Source organism: Chinchilla lanigera, unplaced genomic scaffold, assembly GCF_000276665.1.
Source record: "Chinchilla lanigera isolate Chin_1 unplaced genomic scaffold, ChiLan1.0 scaffold00040, whole genome shotgun sequence".
NCBI lineage: Eukaryota > Metazoa > Chordata > Mammalia > Rodentia > Chinchillidae > Chinchilla > Chinchilla lanigera.
In genome coordinates, this window is record NW_004955441.1 from 13,826,624 (window position 1) to 13,854,510 (window position 27,887).

General features: G+C 52.0%; 1 protein-coding gene across 1 annotated transcript in view; it reads left to right on the forward strand.

Annotated features, from left to right (window-relative positions):
* Positions 1-27,887, forward strand: part of Ttc7a (tetratricopeptide repeat domain 7A) — a gene marked incomplete at its 5' end in the record, with an annotated part of 111,179 nt that overhangs the window by 21,833 nt on the left and 61,459 nt on the right. Inside the window, 4 exon segments of the mRNA XM_013517568.1 lie at positions 1,460-1,575; positions 20,531-20,609; positions 21,450-21,607; positions 22,079-22,142. Of these exon segments, the coding sequence (XP_013373022.1) occupies positions 1,460-1,575; positions 20,531-20,609; positions 21,450-21,607; positions 22,079-22,142 (417 nt within the window).

Sequence of the window (27,887 nt, forward strand, 5' to 3'; positions counted from 1 at the left end):
TGTTTGTGGTTTGAAAGAAACTTTCATGAAAAAGATGAAGTCTCCCACAAACCTGGAAGCCAGGACTTCGGCCTTCTAAAAGGAATTCAGGTGGCGTGATGGGACGGTGCCAGGCCTGCAGGCACGTCTGTGACACTGGGCAGGCAGGTGGCCCGACAGCTGTGTCTTCAGTTGAAGGAGAGCAGACTGTAGAACTCTGTGCCTCTCAGAAATGCCACGTGGCTGTCCTGAGACTCGGCCCTGGAGACACTGAGATACAGAGGGCCTCTCCTAAGTCCGCCTTGATTTCCGATGGATAAGCCCAGTGGCTCCTTGACCTTTTTCTTCCAGGTCAGGTAGGAGAGGAGGCCTCCTGAGGCAGGCCTGCCTGTGGGGCTGGGTGGTGCTGTCAGCACTGAAGTTTGAGTGACAATTAGTGATTGACTGTTCCCTAGCTCTTCTGGAGCCAGAGTCTCAGCTCTAGGGATGCTGCTGAGGAGTTAGTTCCAAGCCTGGGTGGCCGGGACAGTACAGGGCTGGCAGAGGGCAGGCACTCCCTGTGTATGGGACGAATTGGCCAGGAAGTGGAGGAAGCCTGCAGGCTGTAGCCGGCTGGACTTGAGTTGGAGGTCCCCGCCCACACTGTTTGTGACTTTAAGCGCCTTCTCAGCCTTAGTTTTCTCCTCAATAAAAAGCCGGCAGAACTCAGTGTTGGAGGCTGTGCCAAGCCTTCAGTAAGGCCTGGGGGGCCATTCTGGAAATTTCTTCTCCCCGTCTTTCCTGTCTGAGGGGTGTGGACAGCACTGGCACGCAGGGGCCATAGTCCCCGCCCTGCAGGAGATGAGATTTGCATAGCAGAGGGGGGCAGGGCCAATGTGAGTTGACCTCTCCACGCAGGCGCAGGCAGGGGTGCTGTGGGGTGAGGAGGGCGAGTCTGCATGGCTGGGAGCAGACAGGAAACCCACACGGTATGGATGCTGGAGGCTGCCTGGCTGTGCTTCCCACAGCCCTGGTGACTGCCTCAGTGTCCCCACCTGTGAAATGGGAGTGACAGTTCCTACCCAGTAGGATTGCTCTAAAGATAGAATGAGCTAATGAATCTAAAATTCTGATTGTTGGCTAACTCATGCAGACAAGGGGCTTTCAACGTTTGGCTGGGGACAGAAAGTTTTAGAAGTGTTTATTTGTTATTTTTACTTTTTTGTGGCACCAGGGATTGAGCCCAGGGCCTTCATACTCAGCTGCATCCCTTGTTCTTCTTAATTTTTTGTTTTGAGACAGGGTCTTGCTAAGTCAGTCAGTGGCCCAGGTTGGGCTCGAACTTGTAATCCTCCCGGTTCAGCCTCCCGAGTATAGACAGTTTAAATTAAAGCGAGTTGGGTGGAGTTTTGTCTACCCTGGGTAAGGGCCCCTCCTCTGGCCCAGCACTCACGCTAGGCCTCTCTCCCTCCAACACTCCCCTCTCTGCTCCCTTTCTCAGACTGCAAACAACAGCACCTCGCGGCACCTGAAGGGCTCACACCAGGCCGACTATGAGCTCACCTACTTCCTAGAAGCTGCCCTCCAGAGCGCCTATGTGAAGAACCTGAAGAAGGGGTAGGTGGCTGGCAGCGGAGCGGCGGTGTCTCCGCAGGCCCTGGGACTCAGCGGGCTGGCTGGTGTCTGTCTCGTCGGGTAGGGGTGTGTAGAGGCCAGGCTTCCAGCAGCTGCCAGAGCAATAACTAACGCCTGCACCCCTGGGAAGGCGCGCGTGCCCTCGAGCTCCTCGGTACCCAGGGCGATTGTCCTGGGGCGCATGGGGGCTGGGGGCCTGGTGGAGACGGGAGAGCAAGGAGGGCGTGGAGCTGGCTGGCGGGTGGGGGCTGGCGTGCTCCGTCTTGTCAAGGTGTGGGAGGGTTCGGGCAGGAAAGATTAGGAGGGAAGGTGGGTTCTCGCACACCCCAGCTTTTAAGGGATGGTGAGCTACGAGGGGGAGGATGGTGACGATAAAGGGCTGTCGTCATTTGGGGTGCTGCTGTGGATGAGGGAGTAGGAAGGTTGCTTTCCTGTGCATTGTTTTGGGGGACTGTGGGAGGACTTACCTGCCAGAGCCCCAGGAACGTGTGTCTGGAACGCTCCTGGGTCGGTTGTTGCTGGGTGAGGCAGCCCCCAGGAATAGAGCTCGGAGGCGGGGGCTGCTGGGTGTTGGGTCAGGAGTGCTGGTTCATGGGGTGCTACTGAGTCTGTCTGCTCGCAGCACCGATATTTGGGCAGAGTGGGGGTTCCTGTCTGTCTCTGCAGTGGAGATTTGGGGCCCCCTCGGCACCTTCCTTTGCATGGTTAACGATCCTTCGCCAATCCCCAGCAAGAGGAGCGGATTCACATGTGCCGAGCGCAGCCCATCCCACAGGAGGGGAGGCTTGTCACACGCCGGCCCTGGCTCACCTCTCAGCCTCCCTGAGGGCGGTTGGGCGGGGGCAAGCAGGTATTTCCTCCTCCTGGGTGAGGAGTCCCAGGGGGACGTCCCTGGTACCTGGAGGTCTCTGAAGCCCAGGTGTCACGTTTGGGATGATTTATTTTGTTAAATTTCACGGGTCCATTCTTCTCATTTTCCTGTTTTTGAATAGATGATTCTTGCACATGATACCTGTTTGGTCAGAAGAAACACACTTACTGTTTTCTTCTGCAGTGTATTCTTAACACAGACCGACCACTTCTGTGGCCAAGGCTGTGTGTTCTTCCTACCCGCAGCCAATCCTCTAGAACCCCAGCCAGGCGGGCCACGGCGCGGTTCGCTGCCGACACAACCAGCATGAGCACAGACTGCCCCTTCAGATGCCAGTCACAAGTGGCAGCCTCAATCACAGGTTCCCGTGACTCCTGCTGTGGGTCGGGATGGGGTAGAGCAGCTCGCAGACCCAAAGCAGCAGTTTGCTTACTAGATGCCTGGGGCTGTAAAACAACACGGTCAGGATTAGCAGGTGGCGGAGAGCACTGCTTCTGTGCCCTCCCTGGACGTGCTGTCCTGAGTGGGTCATTGCAGAGGGTCTGCTATGTAGAGGCATCTGGCTGCAACCCAGGGCTCAGCATTTCCATCCGGTGGGCGTCCCTGTCCCAGATGAGACGGCACCCCGTGGCATCAGAGCTACGTTCATTTCTGGGCGGTTGAGCTGCTGAGCTTGAGTCCTCAGCTGCCTGGAAGAGAAGGAAGTGGAATCCCTCGCCCAGAACTTGCAGCGCCCCTGCCGAGGCCCGCAGGAGGCAGAAGTGGCTGAGGTGGCCTTTGCAAGCAGATGGGCATGGGCCTTGGGGAAGCCTGTCTCCCTCTCCCGCCCCTTCCTGCTCTTGCCCCGCCCCTTCCTGCTCTTCCCCCTCCCTTCCTCTCTGTTGGCGCCGTTGAGGGGCAGGAGGGGTGCGGTCTTCCCCATGCTAAGAGTAGGGTGGCGCCACCCCAGCCCAGAAGCGGGCCCCCACCCTACTCTGTCCTCCCCCCTGGCAGCAGGAGGGTGGGATGTGCAACTCGGGAGCCACCCATAGGAGCAGGTCCCGGCTTTGCTGCCCGACCCGCGGGGCCCTGGGCAAGTCCTCTGAGCTCTCAGAACCTCTCTTCTCCGCAGCTGTGAAGTGGGAGTGAAGGCTGTTGTGGGCATGAATCAGATCAGCACCCTGCCAGGGTGCCGGTACGTCTCCCCCGCTCAGCACATCAGACCTGGACTGTTCCCACTTGCTTTTCACACCCTGCAGCTGGGCGGACAGGCTGCAGGGCCAGATAGGAACTTTGTACCTCTCACTTCTCCTTTGTGGTTTCCTAAGTGCTAGGCTGGGGAGCTGAGGAGGCTCGTCCCCGAAGTTGGCTCCGTGGCTGTAGAGGAGCCCCAGGTGACACGTGGGGTGCCCGGAAGCCCCGCTGTCTCTGCCCACTTCCACAGCTGCTGTGAAGTCCTGTTCCAGTTGCTGAACATCAGTTCTGGAGGCGGTGGCCCAGCAGGCTGGTTCCTGTTGCTATTGCTGAGGCAGTGCCTTCGTCCTCTGCTGTGCCCAGGCTGTGCTGGGGAGCCCCTCCTCTTGCCAGCTCGGGGGGCATCTGAGGCTCAGGGTGATGCCGCTGCTGCTGCCTGCTCCCTGCCTGCAGAGGTGTGGAAAGGGGCTGCAGCCTGTTGTGTAAATAAACTTTCATTGGGACACAGACCCACCTGTACCCTCACATAATTGTCTCACCACAGAGTCGAGTGGTGGGGACTGAGATGGTATGGCAAAACCTGTAATGTTTGCTGTCTGTGTTTGGCCTGTACAGAAAACAGTTTGTGACCCTGCTCTCAGAGCTGAGGAGAGCGCCCTTCCAAGACCCTCACAGGCACAAAGGGCAGGCTGGTTCTGGAGGGAAGCCCTGTGCAGTGGAGTTTGTGGGGAGGGGACAGCTCTGATTTCAAGGTTCTTTGTCCATTCATCACTTCATGAATATCTTCTCTAATTTGTGCCCTTTATTAAGTGCTAAATTTGCACCCGGCACTTGTTAAGCACTTTGCTTGGATATGCCCGTCTTCCTGCGTAGGTGGCCATAGTTAGCCTTCTCTGCTTTGCAGATGGAAGCTGAGGCACAGACAACAAACGGGACTCATCCTGGGCAGAGCCGGGACTCTGCGTGCAGGGGTTGTCAGCTTTAGGAGCCGGCACTCGTAACCACCAGGAGCCCCTGCCCACAGCAGAAAGCTTCTGACTGAGACCCTGTTCCACCGTCAGGTGCACCGCCCAGCCCCGCCACTTCCCCTGGGCCAGCTCTCTCTGCAGGGCCTGCGTCCCACTTCTGACGTGAGGTCCAAGAAGTCTCGAAGTCGGCTGGGTGCCCTCCCCAGCTGGAGGAAGTCAGGACGGGGCCTGGGAGTTCGAGGCTGTGCCTCTCCTCCTGTGAGTTCCTCCTCAGCCCCTCCAGCCGGTTCCCTCCCCTCTGGGGAAGTGCTTCTGTTTGTGGCAGAGTATGGGCTGGGAGCGGAAGGGATGAACCCAGCTGTTGGAGGTGCTGCTGTTAACCCCTCTCTGCCAGGCGCCTCACCTCCACCTCGTCCCCACACAGCACTTTTTGCAGGTATAGTGAGGTCAAGCTAAGCATCAAGGGCAACCAGGCTGCAAGGAAAAAGAGAGCCTTGCGTGCCAGGCCGGAGCGCGTGCGAGGCTAGAGCATGTGCCAGGGGCACAGTGCTCCCTCTGCGAAAGAGAGGGAGAGGGTCCTGAAGAAGCTGAGTCTCTGGCCCAAGCCCACACAGGGGGTTCCAGCTGCAGTTCTGAGAGTCCTAAAAACCTAAGCCCTTGCTAGTGTTTGGCTGAAGAAAGGTAGCCTAGCCAGCCTGCAGGGTGTGCGGAGGAACAGGTCCTGCTATGGTTCTATCTATGAATAGATCCTTAGCACACAGCCTCTGGCCTTCTTTCGCTGCCCTACAACCCTGAGTCACTGTTCTCAGAAGATGGCTCCTTTCGCTGTGGGCGGCCCCTCCCACCTGCATTCTGTGCACTCAGGCCCCGGGAGAGGGGGCGAGTGTGCACGTACACACGTATGTGCACACACACTGCGGGTGCCAGTGCTAGGTAGAGGCATCAACAGTCACCACCTCGGAAAGCATAAGTGATTTCAGGTTCGTTTCTTTCCCTGTTACTGCACCCTCCCCTTGTCCTGTTTCCCCTGAGGCACAAATTTCAGTCTTTCAAGCCAACATACTGGCTCCACCCCACCCACCCCAACCGCAGAACATGAAGAGGAGTGGAAATTAATCATCATTTCTTTCCAAGTAAACAGCCCAAACATCTAAAGTCTGAGTGTGAACAGCAGTCCCCAGGCCACGTGGCAGTTATGAAGCCCCTCTGTCTGTCTCCTGTGACCCAGTCCAGTTCAGAGGCAGTCCCAAGAGCGGGACAGGGGTGTTCACAGCAGGGGTCGCAGCCCTTTGTGCCTGGCTGGGCTGTAAATAATTTCTTAGACCCTTTGCTAGTGGTTTTTGTTTGTTGAGTACTTACTGCATGCCAGGCAGAAGGCAAATGCCTTTCTCTATAATCCCGTGAAGCAGGAACTGGTGCAGTCCTTACTTCACTGAGGAAAGGAGGTAGACGCAGTGAGCCAAGCACTGAACCTGGGTCTATCCAACACAGAGGCCCAAGGCCTGCTCACCACACAGTCCAATCCAGTGTACCTCCTCCCTACAGCCAGTCAACCTCAAGGAGCTTTGGTAATCACACATTGCCCTTTGGTCAAAGTTACATCTTCCTAGGGGTATCACCAGTTCTAATATTTTTCTTCTACATTTGTTGTTCTTATCAAAAACTAAGTCTCCTTAGCCCAGGGTTTCTCATCCTTAGCACTGTGTGTATTTTTTTTCACTGTGGGTGCTTTAACCCTGACAGCGCTTTGCCGTGGGGGCTGTGGTAGGTTTTAGCAACATCTCTGGCCTTCACCCAGTAGATGCCAGGAGTACCTACCCCAGGGTGACAACCAAAAAGTGTCGCCAGACTTTGACAGATGCCCTGTGGGGAGAAGAGAAGCAGTCCCTAGTTAAAAACCCCTGCCTTGGCGGGATAATGGTGGCGCATGTCTGTAATCCCAGAACTCTGGGAGCCTGCTAATCTCTTCCTCTTCTTCTACCTTTCTATTTTATCCCTAAGCCATTTTAAATTTTAACCCCTGAGGGAAAAGTTGACATATGAAGGACTTGTATACTGCATATAAGTTTATGGTTTGTTTTAGATTTTGTTATATGTTCACAGATCTAGTTCATAAAGTTAAAGGTGGCAAACTAATGTCCAGATGCTAGAATATAAAATCAATTTGTCATTTTCTAGGCTGTGTTGGATGCTATTGCAATACTGATGGTACCACTATAGATAGCCAAATGTGACATAATTGTTCTAAACAGCTGTTCTTCCTCATATGCTAAGACTGAGATTGACTAAGGGTCACAGAAAGTATTGTTGCACAGTGCCAAAGAACCAGGGGATGGGCCAAACAGGTAGCAACTTCTCATCCCCAACAAATTCAAGAGGTGGGATTTTTTTTTTTTTTTTTTTTTTTTTTTTGGTGCCAGGAATCAAGCTCAGGACCTTGTGCTTGCCAGGCAGATGCTGTACCACTGAACTATAGCCCCAACCCCTCAAGAGGTAGGATCTTGTGACAGACTCAAAACACAAAAACCAGCTACACCTGGGAGATACCTTAGAGAAGTAGTCATTTCCTAAGGGTTCTAAATATTAGCAATACAGCAACCCACCCTAGACAATTCACAAGCATCACTCCAGGAATTAAACCAAAAAAAGAAAAGAAAATGAGCCTGGCAAGCGCAAGGTCGTGAGTTCGGTTTCCGGTACCGGAGAAAAACCAAAAAAAAAGAAAATGAGAAGACATTTAAATAAGATGCAACCCTGGACATCCAGTTCACCAAAAGCAAACCCAGGGGGACAAACTCAGTGAGGTGGGACAATCCGAAAGCCGCCCACCTGGCCTCTTTGAGCCAAGTGGTAACAGCAAAGCAGTTGAATGAGGCTCTAGAAAAACAAGTCAAACCAGAAAGAACTTCTCAGATGACTGCAAGGATGGTACCCACAATGCAAACCATGCTTAGTGACTCTAGAGTGGATACAGACAAAAAAGTAGAGGAGCTTAAGAAAAGTATGGAAGCCATGATTGCTCAGCATAGGAAAGAAATGGAACCCATAAGGTAGATTCAAGCAGATATCCAGGAGAATAAAAATGCCATTGAAAGTATCCACAGCAGATTAAGCCAGTGTGAGGACAGGATCTCAGATACAGAAGACAGGCTTGGTCCTGAGTTTGATTCCCAGTACAAAAAAAAAAAAAAAAAAAAAAAAAAAAAAAAGAAGACAGGCTTGTGGCTAGCAATGATGAAAAGAAAGATTTCATAAAAATAGCAAGGGATCATGAGAAATCAATATAGCAGCTGCTGAGTGAGCGCTGTATACTGGCAAGGCTCTTGAGTTCCTGGGGCAGGGGGAAGGATGGCAACAGGATGGGAAAAATAAAGGTAAGAGACAAAAGCTGAGGTCAGATGGAGTCCTCTCTCTCCTGATGGGAGGAAAGGAAACAGCTCAACCACCGGTATTTATTTATAAATTTGACAAAATTAGTGTCCTGTGACACAGGCTTGCCTAGCAGCTAATGACTGGGGTTGTCTCAGGCTTGGTGTTTCTCTGGACTGAAGCAGCTTGATTGCCTCAGGCACTCTTTGTTTGTGGGCTGGCCTTGCCTCACCGCCACACATGTGAATAATTTCCAGCTTCAGCAGCTATCTATAGATGAGGCAAAGAAGAAGAATTTAAGATTGGAGTCACTGAAAAAGCAGGAGATACCACAAATGATATTTTAAAAAAAGTGTTCACAGACAGCATGGCAGAAAACTTCCCTGGTGGAGAAAAATAATTTGACATACAGTAAGTGAGGCATATAGAATTCTAATTAGCTATAATCCAAGAAAATCTACAGCCAGATATATCATAGTCAAGATTCTAGAAATTCAGCACAAGAATAGAATCTTAAAAGCTATTAGGGAAAAGAAACAACTCACCTATAAAGGAAAGCCCAATGAATCACAGCTGACTTCTCAGCACAAATCCATAAGTCAAGGAGAGCTTGGAGCTAAGTATTTCAAGTTCTAAAGGAAAACAGCCTTCAACCCAGATTGAGGTACCCTGCAAAATTATCTTTCAAAACTGACGGAGAAATAAGATATTTCCGTGACAAAGAACATCTGAAGAAATTTATGAGCACCAAACCAGCACTTCAGAATGTTTTGAATGACATTGTAGAAAGAGATAACAAAGACCACAACTCCATGAACCCCAATGGAAGGAATCCACCAGGCAAGGCAAACAGATGGAGGAAGAAACAAGAGGAGGAGCCAACAACAGGAAAATAACATGATAAGGATATATATATATATATATATATATATATAAAATCAGCATATATCAGTTGTAACCATCAGTGTTATTGTTCTATGCTTACCAATTAAAAGATACAGACTGGCAGAAAGGGTCAAGAAGCAAGATCCAACAATATGCTGCATACAAGAAATATGTAATTCAAAAAGAAATTCATAGACTGAAATTTAAAGGATGGGAGACAATACTCCATGCAGCAGGAACCCGGAAAAAGGCAGGGGTAGCTATTCTATTTGCAGACAAAGGGAATTTCAAGTGAAGACTGATTAAGAGAGATAAAGAAGGTCACTACATCCTTGTAAAGGGAACAGTCCAAGAGGAAGAGATAACAGTCAAATACATATGCAACAAATACCAGGGCAAATATTAACAGGCATGAAAGATCAAATAAGCACTAATACATTTATATGGAGGAATCTCAGTACTCCACTGTCACAAAAAGACAGATCAACTAAGGAAAAAATCAACAATGAAATATTAGAACTGAACCAAACTTCCAAAAAAATGGACTTAGATGTCTAGAGTGTTCCACCCCACAACATCAGAATACACATTCTTCTTAGCTGCACACAGGACATTCTCCAAAATAGACCACCCCTAGCTCATAGAACGTGCTTAAGTAAATGCAAAGGAATCAAAATTATCCCATGCATATTATCAGGCCATAGTGCTATGAAACTGGAAATCAATGGCAAAAGAAACCACAAGAACCTCACAAACACATGGAAAATAAATAGCATCTTCCTGAACAACTAATGGGCCACAGATAAAATTAAAGAAGAAATTAGACAGTTTCTACAATTAAATAATGACAATACAACATACCGGAACTTACGGGACACAATGAAAGCAGTCCTAAGAGGGAAATTTATAGCAATGAATACCCATATCAGGAAAACAGCAAGTACAAATAAACAACTTAATGGTGATCCTCAAATTTCTAAAAAAGAATGACTAAGCAAAAAGCTCATCTGAGGGAGGAAATTATAAAGATCAGAGCAGAAATTAATGCATTGGAGACTTAAAAAATACAAAGGATCGGGGCTGGGGATTTAGCTCAGATGCACATCGCCTGCCTGGCAAGCACAAGGTTGTGAGTTCCATTCCCGGTACTGAAAAAAAAAAAAAAATACAAAGGATCAATGAATCTTAAGAGTTGGTTCTTTGAAAGATTAAACAAAATCGATAAAACTCTTATCCCACCTTATAAAAAAAAAGGAAAAAAAAAAGACTCAAATCCATTCAGTTAGGAATGAAAAGGATGAAAAAAAAAAAAAAAAGAAAAAAGGAATGAAAAGGATGAAAGCACAACAGACCCTGCAGAAATCCAGATGCTCGTCTATATCTACTTTGAAAACTTGTATTCTGTAGATGGAAAATGCAGAAGTGGGCAGATTCCTAGATACATATGAATTACCAAAGCTGAATCAAGAAAATATAAAAATCCTAAATAAACCAATACCAGTCAATGAAATGGAAGATGTAATTAAAAACCTACCAACAAAGAAAAGCCCAGGTCCTGATGGATTCACTGCTGAATTCCAGAAGACTTATCACCACTACTTCTCAAACTCTTTAATGTAATTGGAAGGGAAGCAATACTCCCAAATTCATTCCTGGAAGCAAGCATTAACCTAACACCAAAACCGGAGAAAGACCCAACTAAGAAAGAGAATTATAGGCCAATGTCCCTAAGGAACATAGATGAAAAAATCCTCAGTAAGATGCTGGCAAACAGAATGTAGCAAATCATCAAGAAGATTATACACCATGACCAAGTGGGATTCATCCCAGGGATGCAGGGATGGTGCAACATACATAAATCAATAAATGTAACATACCATATTAACAGAGCCAAGGACAAAAATCATATGATTATCTCAATAGTTGCAAAAAAAACTTTTGACAAAGTCCAGCACCCATTCGTGATAAAAAAAAAAAAAAAAAAACCCTACAGAAAATTGGAATAGATGGCCCTTATCTCAGTCAGGTAAAAGCCATTCTATAGAAAACCAATACCCATCATCATACTAAATGGACAAAAACTGAAAGCTTTCTCTTTAAAATCAGGAACAAGACAAGGATGTCCACTGTCTCTACTCTTATTCAGTATAGTCCTGGAAACTTCAGCTAGAGCAATTAAACAAGTGAAATAAATAAAAAGAATGAAGATAGGAAAGGAAGAAGTTAAATTATTATTTGCAGATGACACGATACTGTACATAGAAGACCCCAAAACTGCACTAAAAAGCTGCTAGATTTAATAAGCAAATTCCGTAGTGTAGCTGGAGACAAAGTCAACACTCAAAAATCAATAGCCTTCCTGTACAGGAATAACAAACTCACTGAGAGAGAAATTAGGGAAACAACACCTTTCACAGCAGCATCCAAAAAAAATAAAATACTTAGGAATCAATCTAACAAAGGATATAAAAGGCTTCTACATTGCAAACTGCAGTACTCTGAAAGAGGAGATTGAAGAGGATATCAGAACATGGAAAGATATCCCTTGCTCTTGGGGAGGAAGAACCAATATAATGAAAATGGCCATACTTCCAAAACTGTTACACAGATTTAGTGCAATTCCAATCAAAATTCCAATAGCATATCTCACAGAAAACAATCCCAAAATTCAATGGAACCAGAAGAGACCTAGAATAGCAAAGGCAATTCTGGGCAACAAAGGTAAGGCAGGGGGCATCACAATCCCTACCTTGAAATTATACTATAAGGCTACTGTGATAAAAACAGGGTGGTACTGGCAAAAAAAACCAAAACAGACCCGAAGATCAGTGGAACAGATAAGAAGGTGCGCAAACAACTCCAGACATACTCAGCCACCTTATCTTTGACAAAGGCGCCAAGCACATACTCTGGAAGAAAGACAGCCTCTTTAATAAATGGCGCAGGAAAAACTGACTCTGCACATGCCAAGGATTAAAATTGGACCCATATCTTTCACCATGCACTAAACTAAATTCAAAGTGGATGAGAGATCTAAATATAGCAGAAACAGTCAATCTGCTGGAAGATAGAATAGTTAAAACTCGAAGACGTTGTAGACAAAGACTTTATATAAAACCTTGATCACAGAAACTACCACAAAGAATCAACAACTGGGATATCATCTTGTTAAAAAGCATTTCACAACAAGAGAAACCTCCAACAGAGTGAAGAGACAACCCACAATGTGGGAAAAATGTTTGCCAGCTGTTCCTGAGACAGTATTATTAAGAACATATAAAGAACTGAAAAAAAATCAGGCCTCCCAAATTTAAAGACCCAATCCAAAAACGGGCATCTGAGATGGATATACTTCTTAGATGAAGAAATACAAACAGCAGATAAATATATGAAGAAATGTTCAATATCACTGGTCATTTGAGAGGTGCAAATTAAAACAACACGAAGATTCCATCTCACCCCAGAAAGAATAGCTATTAAGAAATCAACCAATAACAAATACTGGAGGGACTGTGGGGAAAAAGGAGCCCTTCTCCACTGTTGATGGGAGTGTAGACTGGTACAACCACTGTGGAAATCAGTGTGGAGATTCCTTAAAAAACTAGGATCAGAGGTCCCATTTGACCCAACTGGGTATCTTCCCAGAAGAATTAAAAACATCATACCACAGTGATATATGTGCACCCGTGTTTATAGCAGCACAATTTGTAATAGCCAGATCTTGGAAACAATCCAAATGCCCACCAACTGAGGAATGGATAAAAAAGATGTGGTCTTTTTATACAATGGAGTACTGCTCAGCCATAAAGGATAACTGGAGACTTTTATAGGTAAATGGATGCAACTCGAGGTCATACTCAGAAGTGAAGTAAACCAGACTCACATGTGTAAACATTGTATTGTCTCTCTAGTGTGAGAAGCTGAAAGAGTAAGATCCAAGATGTACAATAGATATTATAAAATGGGAAGAAGTTTCAAAAGGAAAGAGAAATTGGGATGAGGAATGGAGAAAAGAAGGAAGGAAAAGGCAAAAAAAATTTATACTACTGGGCTGGGGATTTAGCTCAGCGGCACAGCGCCTGCCTGGCAAGTGCAACATCATGAGTTTGATTTCCGGTACCGGAAAAAAAAAAAAAAAAAAAAAAAGATATACTACTAATTTCTCTTAGTTTATTGAAAAGAAAGGTTTGTGCTAATGTTTTCTTGACAGTTAAATGTTGATATCTTGCACTCTGAGTAACTAATTTAAAGTTAACAATATGCTGTGTACCAGCTACTGTTACCCTCCTATTATCTTGTTTAGAATTTTTTTCCTCTTTAAAATAAATAAATAAATAATTAGAAAGGACTGGGATTTTGGTCAGTGTGAAGTAGAGGCCATAGGTTCCTTCCCCAGAACTGGGGGCGGGGGGGGGGAGAACCCCTGTTTAACTCCTAGTGCTGAAGGAGAAGTAGGGAGGCTGCCCAGCTGTGTCGCTCCCTCGCGGGATTTGACTTCAGTGGTGGTGACCCCCCATAGCTTCCCTCTTATTCTGAGCTCCAGGGAGCCTGGGCCTCCTTCGTACTGGCTAAGTCTGAGACCACTGCCTGGTTACTCATTCTGGGTGTCTGAGGACATTAACTTTTCCTGGGGGCTTGCCCTATTGATTTAGCAGTTAATTGCCCAGATGACTCCTGCCTCTTGCTCTGTGGCTGATGGCAGCGTTCCTGATCCAGTGCGATCCAAAAGCACTGTCCAGAAATGACAGGAGAGGGGAGGCCTCCTAGCAAAGGATGGAGGGTGGGGAGCCTGGGATCCCGCTCTACTCCTTACTGCCACTAGAGGGCAGCCATGGACTCTGGCTGGAGCCTGGCCCTAGGCAGTTCTGCAGCCTCTGGGCGGCCAGAAGGGGGCATCTTCCTGATACCTTCAGGGTATTGGGGATCCACCCCTGGCTGCTGGACCTGACTCTTGGCTGTGGGGAGACTCAGGAAGGAGCTCCATCCCTCTGCGTGGTGCAGCTCCAGGGCTGGGAGGGGAGGAAGGCAGTGCAGTTCCAGGGAGCTTGGTGTCCCTGTCAGTGGCTCTGACCTCACCAGGACCAAGCACCTGGGCATTTGCCAAAAACGTGAACTTGAGCCAGCTCTGCTCCTTCACCCGTCACGGGCAAGAGGCCATCCGTCTCTGGGTTGGTTTTTCCTCTTCCTTCTACCTAGACCTGGTTTGTTGCTCAGGGTTGGGGTAAGCTGGGACCGTGTGTTGAACATGGGGCTGTATGTTTTGTGTCTTAAAAAAATTTTTTTTAATTACTAAAGTAACTTGTACACATACCACACCAGAGAAGGGCGTGACTGTTTTCGTTTGTTTTTTGTTTTTCTTCCAGTACCAGGAATTGAACTCACGACCTTACGCTTGCCAGGCAGGCGCTGTGCTGCTGAGCTAAATCCCCAGCCCATGACTGTGTTTTCTAAGGGAGAGCTGCAGGGCCAGGCAGGCTGGACAGTCCTGTGAAGGCCCCTCCTTGTGTGTGTGGGGTGTGTGTGTGTGTGTGTGTGTGTGTGTGTGTGTGTGTGTGTGTGTCTTCATCTTGCCAGCTAGGTGGTGAGCTGAAAGGCATGGTACACTTGCTGTTGAATTTACACCCCCCCCCAGGTGTGTTTGTTCTCATCAGGTGCTGGTACATGTGGGTTGGGGGGCGGGCAGGAGGCAGGGTGTTCTCACGGGGAGCACAAGGACTAGAATCTCCCAGCCCTGATTAGAAGCCTCCCCTGTTCTGTGCTTGTTTTGGGGCACGAGGAGACCTTCAGGGTCCATCCCACCTCTGTGTTAGCAGAGACCCCTTATTTCTTCTCTGCCCATCTTCTTGACCTTTCCCCATTGCTCATGCCCACCTCGCCTGCAAGGGGGAGCCTGCTGCAGGGCATCCCCCACCCCCCACCCCCAATGCAGCCTTTTCTGCTGGTGCGGAGCAGGGACATTTGAGATGGTTTGGATCTGTGGCGATGTGAAAGACTCGATAACCATTTGAACTTCATCTGACCTTGTCTCCTGACTCGGCCCTCCAGCTGCTGGGATCTGCCAGCTGGCCATGCTCTCCTGGGTCTCTGAGCAGAAACCTCTCACGTACAGTGCTGGCCGTGAGATGGGGACTTCTGGTTCGGTCATATGCACCAGTATTGTTTAGGTTCCATTCAGCGATCAGTTCTGTTCAGTTTCTTGTTGTCTGTTCTGAAGCAAACCAGCTCTTCTAAAATAGACTTGCGGTGCACCTACTGTGCATAATTTTACTGAAGTCCAAGTAAGTCAGGAGCATGGCAGTGTTAACAGGCTGTGGGCTCACGCAAGGCCACGAGGGAGACACCCATTCGCTCCATCAGACTCTTGGTATGCAGGTGGCACTTTGTAAGGACTTAGTAGATTGAATCCAGGGAACTCTGAGTTCGGGGGCAGGAGATGAAGACGTCAGCATGCCAGGCGGAGAGATAGGCACTTTCTCAGGGTTAGAGCGGTACAGTCTGCCTTGCCGCCTACATCCTGGGCAAGTGATGGTCTAGGAAAGGAGCTCCTTCCTGGGCTTTCATTTCCCCCCTGGAAAAAGGGTGTTTATTCAATGATGACTTTTAATTTTTGTTTATTTCTCATGGTGTTGGGGGCGGAACCCAGGGCCTCATGCATGCTAGGCGAGCGCTTACTACTGGGCCACACCCAGTGCTCAGTGATGATTTCTGGGGGGCCTTCTTTGCGCCACGTGTGTGCGTGTGCGGTGGGAATGGACGCACCCAGCTCACAGACACTGTGAAGGTGCAGCAGGGCGAAGGGCTTTGGGAAGCGTGCTGCACCGCTGCTGCCGGCGAGGGGACCCCAGGGGCTTGCCACACCCTAAGTGTCCCACGTGGGGGCCTCCCCGAGACCAGCCATCACTGCCCCTCTGTCTCTGTCTCTCTCTGCCTTTCTCTCTCTCTCTCTGTTCCTGACCAATCAAGCTTTACTTTACTTGGAATAGACAGCTTCCTGGCTTCTCCCCACGCAGCCTGTTTCTGGGCCAGGGTTTGTTTGAGGCCCTGTTTGGATATTGTTAAAAGTGGGCAGCTTGGCTCGGAAAGGTCAGCGTTAGAGACAAGCACAAAGAGATCTTTCAAGCTGGCCGCGCGCCGGGCAGCCAGAAACGGCTTGGAGAAGCCCAGGCTCCACCTGGCACAGGCGCTGTTAGGCCTGGGCTGGCACTGCTCGGCCTGGTGGGCATCTGGGGCACGTGAGAAGCTCACCTGGTTTCTCAGTTCTCAGAGGGGTAAACTGAGGCAGGGGTTATTCCCAGCACTGCAGAAGAGGTTGGCCTCGGCTGGAACCCCAAGTCTCCCCTATTCAGCCCTGGCTGCTGAGTGGCATAAAAGCCTCTGAGTGGGCTTTTTTTCTCTGAGGACATTCAGTAAAAATTGGGATTAACTCACAACATGCCTGCGGGTGATGATTTGTTTTGATAAAGAGTTCCTGGGAGCTTATTTAGATGACAGAAATCCCTCCTAGGTTTGGAAAGAGTGAGATCTAATTCTGGGTCACAGGAGCTTGTTAAAATGCAGCGCTAGCTCCTGCGCTAGGGGCGGCTGGGGCCTGGGAGTCAGCATTCCTTCCAGACCCCAGGAAGGGCCAGGCTGCTGGTCCAGGGGCGGCGCTGATACACAGCCGGGAGGGGCGTGCAGAGAGGACGGCCCTTGTGGTGTGTGGGAGGAGAGGCCACAGTTGCTCCCGGCTCCAGCCCCCTGGCAGCAGTCTGGGCCTGGCTACCAGGGCGGAGGCTGGCAGGTGGCCCACGGAGTGGAAAATCACCCCAGGTCCTGCGGGCCGCCAGCCTCCTCCGGGCCGCACAGCCTGCCTGGCCCAGGGTCGGCCTGCCTCCTCCTGGGGCTGTTGCCCCAGCTGCCAGGGAGCGCTCCTGCAGACCAGGTCCCGGAGCCAGGTGTTTCCTCTGTGCTCGGGGAGCTCACGCAGTCTGTCTCCTCTCTGTCCTGGTGATGGCTGGTGCTGGGCTGTCCCCTCAGCTGACGGGGCTTGGCTTGTGGCCAACTGTCCAGCTCGGAGTTCTTTTCTGCAGCGGACGCCTCGGTGGGACTGAGTGGCTCTGCTACAGACACTGCGTCCTCAGGCTTGCGGGGGCCCAGGCCTGTCCTGGCTCTGTCCATCTGCCAGGGAACCCTGTTCTTCGGTCCTCCAAAGGGCTGAGGCCAGTAGGGGACAGATGGATGTGAAGCGGGAGGACCTAGCTGAACTTTCTGCAGAATGATGCCAATGAAATCATCAGGAGTCTGATCTTTAGGATACAAACTGGCAGGGGGAAGGAGAACATTGGGCGATCCTCTGCCACACGCCTGGCTGGGCTTGGGCTCTGCCCCCACCATCCTCCTGACAGAACTGTGCAGGACTGAGGAGGCTTCTGACAGGCAGGAGACTGGGACCTAGACCGCCTCGTGCTCCCACGAGGCAGACTTAGGCTCTGACTGCAGAGCTGGGGTGTCTGTCAGACTGGCCCTTGTGAAACCTGGCATCTTAGATTAGGAGTACAGGACCCTGCAGATCATCTAAGCCAGTGGCTCTTGAGGCCGAGGGTCCGTTGGAAGCCCTGGAGACGCAGTAAGTCCCAGCTTGCTGGGCTCAACCTGAATTTCTGATTCAGCCGGTCAGGAGTGCATTTCCAAAAAGCGTCTTTCCAACACATTCCTGGGATTCTGATGCTGCTTGTCTAAAGAGCATAATTTAGGAACCTATGCTCCAAACCATTTTCCCAGTGTGTGAGCTGTGTACCTCTAGTGATACCCCTGCTAATTTGTTCTTTTGGTGGTGGTGGTGGTATTGGGGATGGGACCCCGGGCTTTGTGCATGCTAGGCAAGAACTCTACCACTGGATCCACACGCCCTTTGTCTTTCTTTATTTTGGGACAGGTTCTTGCTCTATTGTCCAGGCTGGCTTCAAACTAGGAATTCTCCTGCCTCAGCCTCCTCAGTAGCTGGTATTACAAGCCTGTGCCATGCCCAGTCACAGACTTATTAAAAAATACTTATATATTTAATACCTGTTGGCAGAAAAATAACCAGCACAACAAGCCATGATTTCTAGTGAGAAATCTATTGAAGCAGAAAAAAGATATAAATAAAAGAATTACATAAGTAATAATATAGTAAATCCCGCACAGCTAGTGGTAAAATCTGAGCAGTGTATGCAGACAGCTGGAGCTGAGAGACACTGAGCTAAATGGAGTCCTCATTTTGCAGAGGAGGAAACAGGCGAACCTGCTTCCCTCGGCCACATGGCCCTTAGTCGCTGGGCCTGCACGGTCTCCGGAGCCTGAGGCTCCCTGTCCTGCAGGTTCCTCAGAGCGCAGAGCTGGCTAGGGAAGGTCGTGACCCTGACCCTAAAAACAGAGCTCTTGTAGTATTGGTCATTTGCACATTTTTAGCCCTCCTGTCTGAGCCGGAGTGTCACCGGAGGCAAAGGACTTGATCCGTGAGCTCGTCCTCCTGCGGCTCCCAGGCCCCAAAGCGCGAGGCACCGCAGCACGCTGAGGGGCTCCTGTAGCTCTCCTGGCTGCCCGCTGTGGCTGGGCACCCTGCGCTCGCTCCTCGTCCACACGTGCTGGCCTGGCACCTGTGCTTCCCCTCGTGTGGTGCATCCGGGGAGCCCCCTGAGCAGGTGAACAGGACTGCTCCGCTTCACAGTGGAAGCTGTGATGGGGTAGGTGGGGTGTGAGCCCCGCCCTCGGGAGGCCAGGGTGTGCGGAGGTCAGGCCTACCGTGGGAAATGACCTGGAGGCATGGTAGTTGCTTCAGAAGAAGAATTAACAGACAGGCCGGGAGCGGTCTGGAGGGCTTCCTGGAGGAAGGGACGTAGGAGCTGGTTTTTAAAAGATGGTAGTGGAAAGGCTTTAAAGGCAACAGGGCAGAAGCCCATGCCAGCACTTGACAGCAGGAACTGGTCGTTCAGTTCAGCACTCGCTTGAGTGGTGGGAGGTGGGGTGCTGGGGGAGTCACGTCTGCAGGAGATAACTGCAGGACCACCCCAGATTCACTCGGCCCCGGACCCTGAAGGCACTGACCTGGGCAGGGTCCAGCTGGGCACCTCCAGGGGCAGGGGGAGCCACCTTCCGAACAGGCTGCAGTGCGTTAGTGGGTTACCAGACGGCTTCTGTGGACTGCGGCCAGGATTTTTGAAACACAGAGTAAGGGGGAAGCAAGCCAGGAAGTGCCCGAGTTGCCTGCGCGTGGTGGAGACAGGTATTGTGCCAAGAAACCTTAGGTTTATGTGCAAGGGAAGTGTGTGCAAGGAACAGTGGGGCCAGAGGGAGGCATATTTCTCACTGTGGGTCACATTGAAGCAACCCTGAAAACTGTCAAGGCTCAGAGGGTGCTGGAAGGGAGCAGACCTGGCTGGCGTGGTCACTGGGCCAGTCTTGGGGCCTGGTGCTGGCACCGGCAGTGAGCATGGACTCCAGCGTGGGCTGCAGGCAGCAGGTGACGTGTGGAGCGGAAGCTGACGCAAGTCCGGAAGCCCAGTCCAGCCCAAGGCATTTGGGCAGGTGGCACCTGCTTACAGGCTCAGTCGTGTGTCCTCGCAATGGTGGGCTGGAGCCTGAGTTGCTGGGTGCTTTGTGAGAGACAAGTCTCCTTCCTTGCTTGTTGCTGTCAGGGCCTTTCATCCTAGTGGCCTGTAGTGGATTGATAGCTGGTGGTCAACTTGTAACCCCCAGCTGAACTGAGTCAGCGTGGTGCTGGGTGTGGGAGGCCCACCTGGGGACTGTTGCCAGCAGCATAAGAGGCAGAACTGAAGGAGAAGGAGGCTGTTGAGAGCTGAGAGAGGCTGTGGGGAGCTGGTAGAAGCTGTAAGGAGTTGTTGGTTCTGTTGCAGGAGCTCGTCATGCTGGCTTTCCTCATGAACTTGGCTGTTTTCATCCTGCAAGGAGCTCAGGGCCTTGTTGGCACTGAGAATAGCTTCGGTTCACTTTGGGGGAGCTGTGGTCCTCACTTTGAGCATTGCTTCCTGGCTCCGGAGGGGAAGATGGTGCACTGCCAGTCTCCTGGAGAAGCTTGCTGCGTTGGCTTCCCTGATGGGAACTCAGCTGTCTTCACCATTGGAGGAGCTGAGGACCTCACTGTTGCTGAGGATGGCTGTGGTACCTTCTAGGGGAGCTCTGGTTCTTCTGAGTGTCACTTCCTGGCTCCAGTGCAGATCCCTTAGCCTGCTGGCACGGGTCCTTCATCCCTTCAGACTTCCTAGATTCCACCACTGACCTTTGAGCCTTCCCAGTGCAGATCCGTGAAACAGGCCTGCATGAGACATTGTTGTGGGCTCTGGGCCTCCAGTTGGACTCGTGGGAGGCACTGTTATGGGCTCTAGGCCTTCAGCTGACTCATGCAGGACATTTCTGTGGGATCCAGGCCCTCGACTAGACTCCTTGGTCTTAGTGTGTGGACAGATTCCTGCACTCTTGTATATCATTCTTTGGGTGACGATTATAAATAATCTTATAAGATGTGTGTCCTGTATTACATTGCTCCCCTTGCAAAATAAACCCAAATCAACACATGGCTGGAGGTGGACAAAGAAAACTGCAGCATGCAGGCTGTCCCTTGGCACTATAGGCTTAAGGGTGTCTTTGTGGGGGTTGCTTTGGTCATGACCCCACTTCTGTGCCCTCCCTCCAGGAACATCGTGAAGGCCATGAGGGAGCTCCGCGAAGTTCTCCGGAGCGTGGAGACCAAAGCGACGCAGAACTTCAAAGTGGTAATGTGGCTGCTGGCTGTGCCTGATTTATTCCGGGGCCAGTGTCCATGGGAGACAACAGAGGTCAGAGCAGGCAGCCCCAAGCCAGGCATGTAGTGTGCCATGGGCAGCACCACCCTCCCTGCTTCAGGCAAACAGTGCTCACCACCTCCGCCTTCTTCCCCAGTGAGCCTGGGATCACCCTCGGGTCCTTCTCGCCACTCCGCTGTGGAGAACACCTCCCCTTGGTGCGGAGGTGAAATCTCCCACCGGCGGGGATGTGACTCTGTAGAGCGCTCCCCTGGCGTGTGTGAGGCCCTGAGCTGGATCCTGAGGGCCCCCTCCCCCACCTATGCCATCCTCCAAGAACAAAGTGGTCTTGGCGAGGAGGCACTGCTGTCTCAGATCTGTTTATGACGCTAGTACCGCTGACTCTGCTTTCTTGCTCCAACTCACACCTGCCTGCGGAGGCCTGCGTTCCTCCAGAGTCACAGCCGCAGCTGCTGTTCAGGCTAGGGTGCCCGGTCAGCCATCAGCACTTCCGCCGGGGCACTTGGCAGAGCGCTGCCTGTGCCTGTGGGCCCGATTCCTTCCCACCTCCATAAGGGTCTGCAGGGCCCTCGGACGTGGGGGCCCTCGGACGTGGGGGCCCTCTGGAGGGGGAAGGCATGTGCCTCTTGCGTAGGAGAGGAGAGGCAGAGGAGGGGAGGGAGAGCCAGCCAAGCCCAGGGAAGGGCTGGGGCGCCTCGCTCACTGCTGGGATCCCCGGGAGGGCGCCCGGAGAGCTTCCTGGGGCCGCGCACTGCGGGCGAGCTGGGTGGGGGCGTTAAGGTCACCCGGCTGAGTTCCTCCCGCTTGCAGATGGCTGCCCAGCACCTGGCGGGGGTCCTGCTGCACTCGCTGAGTGAGGAGTGCTACTGGAGCCCCCTGTCCCACCCTCTGCCTGAGTTCATGAGCAAGGAGGACAGCGCCTTCGTCATGCAGGCCCTGCGCAAGCCTCACCTCTATGAAGGGGACAAGTGAGTTCCGCCTGCCCCGCTGAGCACGTCAGTCTCATGCCGTGCGGCTCCGGCCTTTGCCTGCTCTCTCTGGTCACTGCCTTGCACTCTGGGCTGGGCCGGCACTCAGAGACTGGGGAAGGAAGTGAGGCACCCAGAGGCCCATCTGGTGATGCCCCTTTCTTGTTGGTGCCCCTGGTCACAGGTGGGGTCCGTGGCCAGCTGGCGGAGGCTCAGAGCCTGTTTGGCGCGCTCTCTGTAGATTCGGGTGGTGCTCCGGGAAGGAAGGGCTCCTTCTTCCCCAGGGGCACCTGTGGCCTTTCAGACCAGACTTTAGGGCCCCTTAAGGAGCTGCATGTGATGTCAGTGCCCCTGAATTATGCAGGAGTGGGTCACCTTACGGGCGGGTGCTGACTTGGGGCAGAAGGGATGCACCGTGGCCCGCGTGCTCTTGCTGCGGGTGGGTGGAGCCCGACTGCCTTTGCCTTTCAGCCTCTACTGCCCAAAGGATAACATCGAGGAGGCCCTCCTGCTGCTGCTCATCAGCGAGTCCATGGTAAGCCCGGGCAGCCGTGGGGTCTCTCAGCCTGCGGGTGGGGCTGGGGCTTAGGCACAGCCCCTGTTGTCCTAGGCAGACTGCTTCCAGGGAGGCCCCCAGAGCGGAAGCCCCTTGGCTCTGCTTGCCGGGACAGAGGGTGAGTCCCGCTGGGCGGGGCGGGGCTTGGCTGCACAGGCTGCCCTGCGAGGTCTGGGCCCTGCCCCCAGATGGGCGGGGACGAGTGCGCGTCCCCTCTTCTGGGATCACAAAAGGCGATTGTCTCGAGGGAAGTCTGTGTCCAGTTACCCTGTGCTGGGTGCTGAGCCGGGCACGAGAGAGCGGCAGGTGGGAGTAGAAGGAGCACGTGCTTTGGGAGCAGGAGGCTGGGGTTCAGGTTCCAGCGCTGACCTTGTAAGCTAAGGGCCAGCGGCAACTCACTCAGTCTCTTTGGGCCTCGGTTTCCTCCCTGTGAGATGCAGCCAGGTGTGGGGGCACACGCCTGTAATCCCAGCACTCAGGAAGCTGAGGCAGGTGGATCAGTGTGAGTTCAAGGCCAGCCTGGGCTACATAGTGAGACCGTCTCAAAACAAAAAAAGGTGAAAGTAACTCACACTGGTGAGTGTGGGTGGAATTCATACATTCTTATGACAATTATTGATTATCTGCCTTGTGCGGGGCCCTGGTGTAGATGCCAGAAGTGCTGCTGTTCTCCTGGAGCCCGCATTCTAGTGAGGGAGGTGGCGCTCAATTAATGAATAACAGTCTCAGTATCGGCGCGTTGTTTGTCACATGCATATGCGTGTGTATGCCCACTACAGATGAACTATGCAGAGGAGAGGAGAAGGCGTGCTGGGCAGAGCGCGCAGTGAAGTTCTGTGTAGACTGTCACAAGGCGTGTTTCCCGTGCCCTGGGCAGGGGAGGAAGGCAGAGGCACGTGTGAGTATGCGCGCACACACAGTGGTCATAGCGCCAGGAGGCAGTGACCATTGCTGGAGTGCCTTGAGGCTCTGTCAAGGAGAGTGTGACGTGGCTGGGTCATCCAGGAAGTAGAGAAATACAGGATGGACAGATGCAGGAAGGAGTAGCAGGGACCGGAGAAGCCAGGCATAGAGTGTATCTCCAGGGCTGGGTCCAAGTCTCCCAGTGAGGGCCCCATCAGAGCTGGTGAGCTGGGACCACTGGGTTGAGATAGATCTTCTGAGCCGTGCATCTGAGGAATGATGCGTGAGCTGGATGCCGGCAGTCAGAAATGGGTGTTCCTTCGGACAGGTGTCTGGGAGTGTCCTTTGGCCATCTGGGATGGTGGCTTTGGACATCGGTTTGGCGTCAGGGCTTGCTCAGAGAACTCTGGTGGAAATGTTGCCTCTACTCCACAGATCTCCCAGCAGTGGACAGGAGAAAGATGCTTGGCCACAGGTAGAGAGGCTGTGTCCAGAGCCAGGCTGGTCCATTTAGGATCTGGAAGTTCCCAGTTTTAGACTTGGGTGTTCGGAGTTAACGTGCTCACTAGGCACGTGATGACATTGGTGTCACCTTCCTGGGCTGTGGGTTACAGTGTAATTCATAGGTAGGTAGCAAGAGGTGACAGCAGGACCGTCTCTGAGGTCCCTTCTCTGCCAAGGGCCAAGCTGACCCTCACATGCGTAAGCGTTCTGTTGAGCCGCGTGAAATTAGCAGTTTTTAGTTGTTTATGGTGTACCACCACCTCAGGTTATATAGTTTCATTTAGTATCAGTCTGTTTCCATCTTTTTTGTTGTTGTTTTTGAGACAGGATCATGCTGTGTAGTTCCGGCTGCCTTTGAACTCTTGGCAGTCTTGCCTCAGGCTCCAGAGTGCTGAGATTCAGACGTGTGCCACCACACCTGGCTCCATATGTCCCCATCCTATAGACGAGAAAAGTAAGGTCCGGGGCAAGCACCTGTCTTGGTCGAGGTGACACACACTAACCTTGCGGTCCTGATTCCCACCACACCCACTCCCCGCACGTCCTCTGTAAGCCCAGGACACGGAGCCCAAGCTCCAGTCTTGATTCTGTCCCTCACTGCTGCTCTCGTTCTTGGTTTTCTCACCTATAAAAGGGCCAGAGAAGTAATTTTGGGGACCAGGTGGCAACTGTTCTTCTCCTCGGCAGGAGCTGAGGCTGTACTCAGTCTCCCTGAGCCGTTTTCTGTGGCCTCTGATGAGGGACAGGACCAGAATCCCAGTGCCTTTCCCTTAAGTTTATCCCCACCCCTGCCTCGCCCTGAGCACCACCAGCGGCCCCTAAGCTCAAAGTGGAGAACGGCCTGTTACTGCAGTGTGGCCCACGCTTGCGTCAGGAGAATGTCCTGGGGTGTGTGCCTTCCCTCCAGGCAGCTCTTCCCGTTTTGTAGGGCGGCTAGAGTGGCAGGCCTGCCTGCCCAGGCGCCTGGGGTGAGGGCTGGGGCCCCTGTGGAATCCCCGCAGCATCAGAGCAGGAGGACTGCAGTTACCACAGGGTCACCAGGAGCAGGCACATCGGCTGGCTGGCTTCCCCCTGACCACGCACAGCCTGTCAGACATTTGGGAGCTCGAGGAATTTGGGGCGGGGCATTTGTAATGGACTTAGCTTTGGTGTCTGGTCTGTAGAGGCCTTTTGGCCTCCAGTCTGAATCTGGCCTCCGTGGCTCCCAGACTCCCTCTTACCTTTATTTTCCATCTCCATCCCTTCCGTCACTCAGTCAGCCAGAGAACGAGGTGTGGGCTCCATGGCTCCAGTCCCCCATCCCTGTTCCCGCTCTCACCCGTCCCCTGAACCCGAACACTCCACACCCGCTCTGCTGGCCACCCTGTCCGTCGGGGAGTTTCCTCCTCTCTCTCTTTGATGCTGGCTGAGCTTGGCTGCAGGTGACGAGCTTGAGAAATTCATAGAGCAGCAGCTGGCAGCCTCCTCCGCTGCTTGGATTCTCCTGATACCTGCAGAGTTCCTTGTGCTGCAGTAACAGTGGCCGCTGCAGAGCCAGCCCACAGTCACTGTGGCCCTTACCTCCAGGGTGACCCGAGCAGCTGCTCCTGCGAAGGGTGTTTGCAGGCTTCCTGTTCTGCGGCCCGGAGCTCAAGAGGGCCGTGCGGGGTCTGGGTGTGGGGCTGGAGCCTTGATATGGTTTTTGTTATACACTGCATGATCAGAATTAATGAGGGAGTCCTTGTCTTTTAAGAGATAAATAGAAATTACAATACCTTCATGCAAATGTAAAGGGTATGGAAAATGATTGAAGATTTATGTTTTGGACTTAGTTTTGAGTCTTTGTGGCTAAAAGAGCATTTTAAAATCCATTAGTCCATCCGCCCATTCTTCTGTGCATCCATCCATCCACCTACCCACTCATCCATCTACCCACCCCCCACCAGTTCATCCATTCATCTGTCCACCCACCCTCCCACCATTCATCCACACAGTCTTATTCCAGCAGCTGTACTGTGCCGGTTCATGCCCGGCACCGTAGGTAACAGTGAGGAACAGCCGTTGTCCCCAGTATCCGCCTAGTTCCCAGGGACATGGAAGAAATCCTGGTCTGTGAATCAGAAGGAAGTACACCAACCTGCAGGACTCAAATGCAAATTACAGTTTTTGAAAGGACAGTAGGTGAAGCCAGCCTGAGTTTCTGACAGCTGGGGAGCCAGGAGGTATAGGAATCTTTGTTGTTTCCAAAATACTGATCCCAGGGCTTAAAAGATGTGCTAAAGAGAACAGTCCATGAGCCCTCGTTTCAGCAGGGGAAGAAACTGCTGCTGGTGTTGGGCTCTGGGAGAGGATGCAGAGGCCTGGAGGAGAGTAGGGGTTGCGGGGAGGGGAGCATTGAAGGGACTGGTGTCCTGCAGGTTCGCTAACTCTGTGCCATACCCAGCGCTGGGCATCTGGATACTTGAATCTTAAATTTGTCACAACTTGCGTGCCTGGTCAACTTCCTTACTTCCTTGGGCCTTGTTTTTCTGCTCTGTAAAATGGGGCTAAGAAGGCTGTACTGCAGGATTTTGAGCAGATTAAGAAAGAAAATGAAAATAAAAATGCCTGGTACATTTTGGTTGTTCCATTTATGCTTTCCTCCTAAAAGATACTCAATTCTGATTCAAGCCATTTTCAAAACATTTAAGTTCTGATCTGCTTGGGAGATTGAGGATACCATTCAGTGTTTTGGTTGATTTGATTCGATTTATTTTTGTGGTACTAGGGGTTGAATCAGGGCCTTTGTCCTGACCTACATCCCGAGCCCCTTCTAATGTTTTTCTTTTTTTTTTTAGGCGGGGTCTCAGAATAAGTTGTTAAGCCCTGACTGGGTTCAAATTTGTGATCCTCCTGTCTCAGCCTCCACAGTGCTGAGATTATAGGTGGGCACCACCGTGGCCAGTGTATTGTTTTATTTTTTAAAGGATTTCCCGGGCCTGCTTTCATTTGGGACTCAGCAGATAAAGACATCATTCTGGCTTTCAGTTTCTGGTTTATTCTAACACAAAGCCCTGCTCTGCCAAAGGCTGTGCCGGTGACACAAGGCTCATAGTGCCACCAGCTGAGACCCTTGGTTCTGTAGATGTGGGAGAGCCTGTGTCACTGACTGGCAGGAGGACTGTGCCCCCGGTGCTGGGTACATGCAACACGCCGCCAGCATGTAATTTCTTCGCTCTGTGGACTCGGCTCCAGAGCCGGTGGTAATTATGTCTGCCAGCGGGGCCCGGCAGCAGGAGCGGAACATGACAGCATCGTCCTTTGGGGAGGGGAGGCTCTGGGCTCAGATGCTGTGGGAGGCCTCTTTCTGGGGTGATTATTGGATGGTCTACAGCAGCCCGGCAGACGGAGAGGCCGTCTCTGAGACGGGGCTGGACAGGCCTTTGATGCATTGCTGAGGAGCATGTCCTTCGCAGAGAAGCAGCACCCAAGGACCCGTTGGGGAGCCTGGCCTGCGTTTTGCGTGGTTGGTTGTTAAGCAGAGCTAACCCAGGGCCTCTGATGGCGTGGGTGAGGCTATTGAGCACTTTCCCAGAGGCTCTTGGAGGCCGGGAATGAGCTGGGTTGATGACAGAGTGTTTCGGTTCTAATTTGGGCCTCAGCACCGCTTGGGCGTTGGTCAGTGTTACCTACCATGCCTAGGCCTTGCTCAGTCTGCCCGTCTTCACCGTGGGATGACAGAAGACCAGACTGTGAGGATGATGCGATGCCCCTTAGGAAACGCCCCCTTGCCCCCTTTTCCTGTGGAGCCCTGTTTGGTCCAGGGCTGGGGATGGGAGGGACAAAGGGCTGGGCAGAGGGAAAGGTCAGTGCCATCGAGCCCTGCAGCCAGCAAAGGGCGGGGACTGGGCTTGCGTCTTGCCAGGTTGGAAGGGGTGAGCCAAGGAGCCAGGAGGCAGCTGGAGCACAGGCGGGCAGCCGGTCGCAGGCTGGCTGTTAGAGACTCAGCCTCCGCTCTTTGGGACCTCATCTGCCTCAGATCGCCGTCTTACTGTGTCTAGGTGTGTAATGTCTTTCATTGCAAGGGATGCGGGGAAGGGGAACACGGTGAGACAATAGGCCTCCCAGACTGTCTCTCTCTGAACACTGACCCCTGGGGGCCGGCACCCGCTTATCATCTCAGCGGAGAGGAGGGAGTTGTGGCCATGCCCAAGGGTGTCACTTGTCTCTAAAGGAAAAGATAATCTGACTTCTAAAGTTCTCGTTTCACTGTGCTGGTTACACTGCTGGCAGTGCTGAGCTGTCGGGCGAGGGGGTGTGGGGAAGAGCATTGCTTCTTGGCTTCTCCTCCTCTGACCC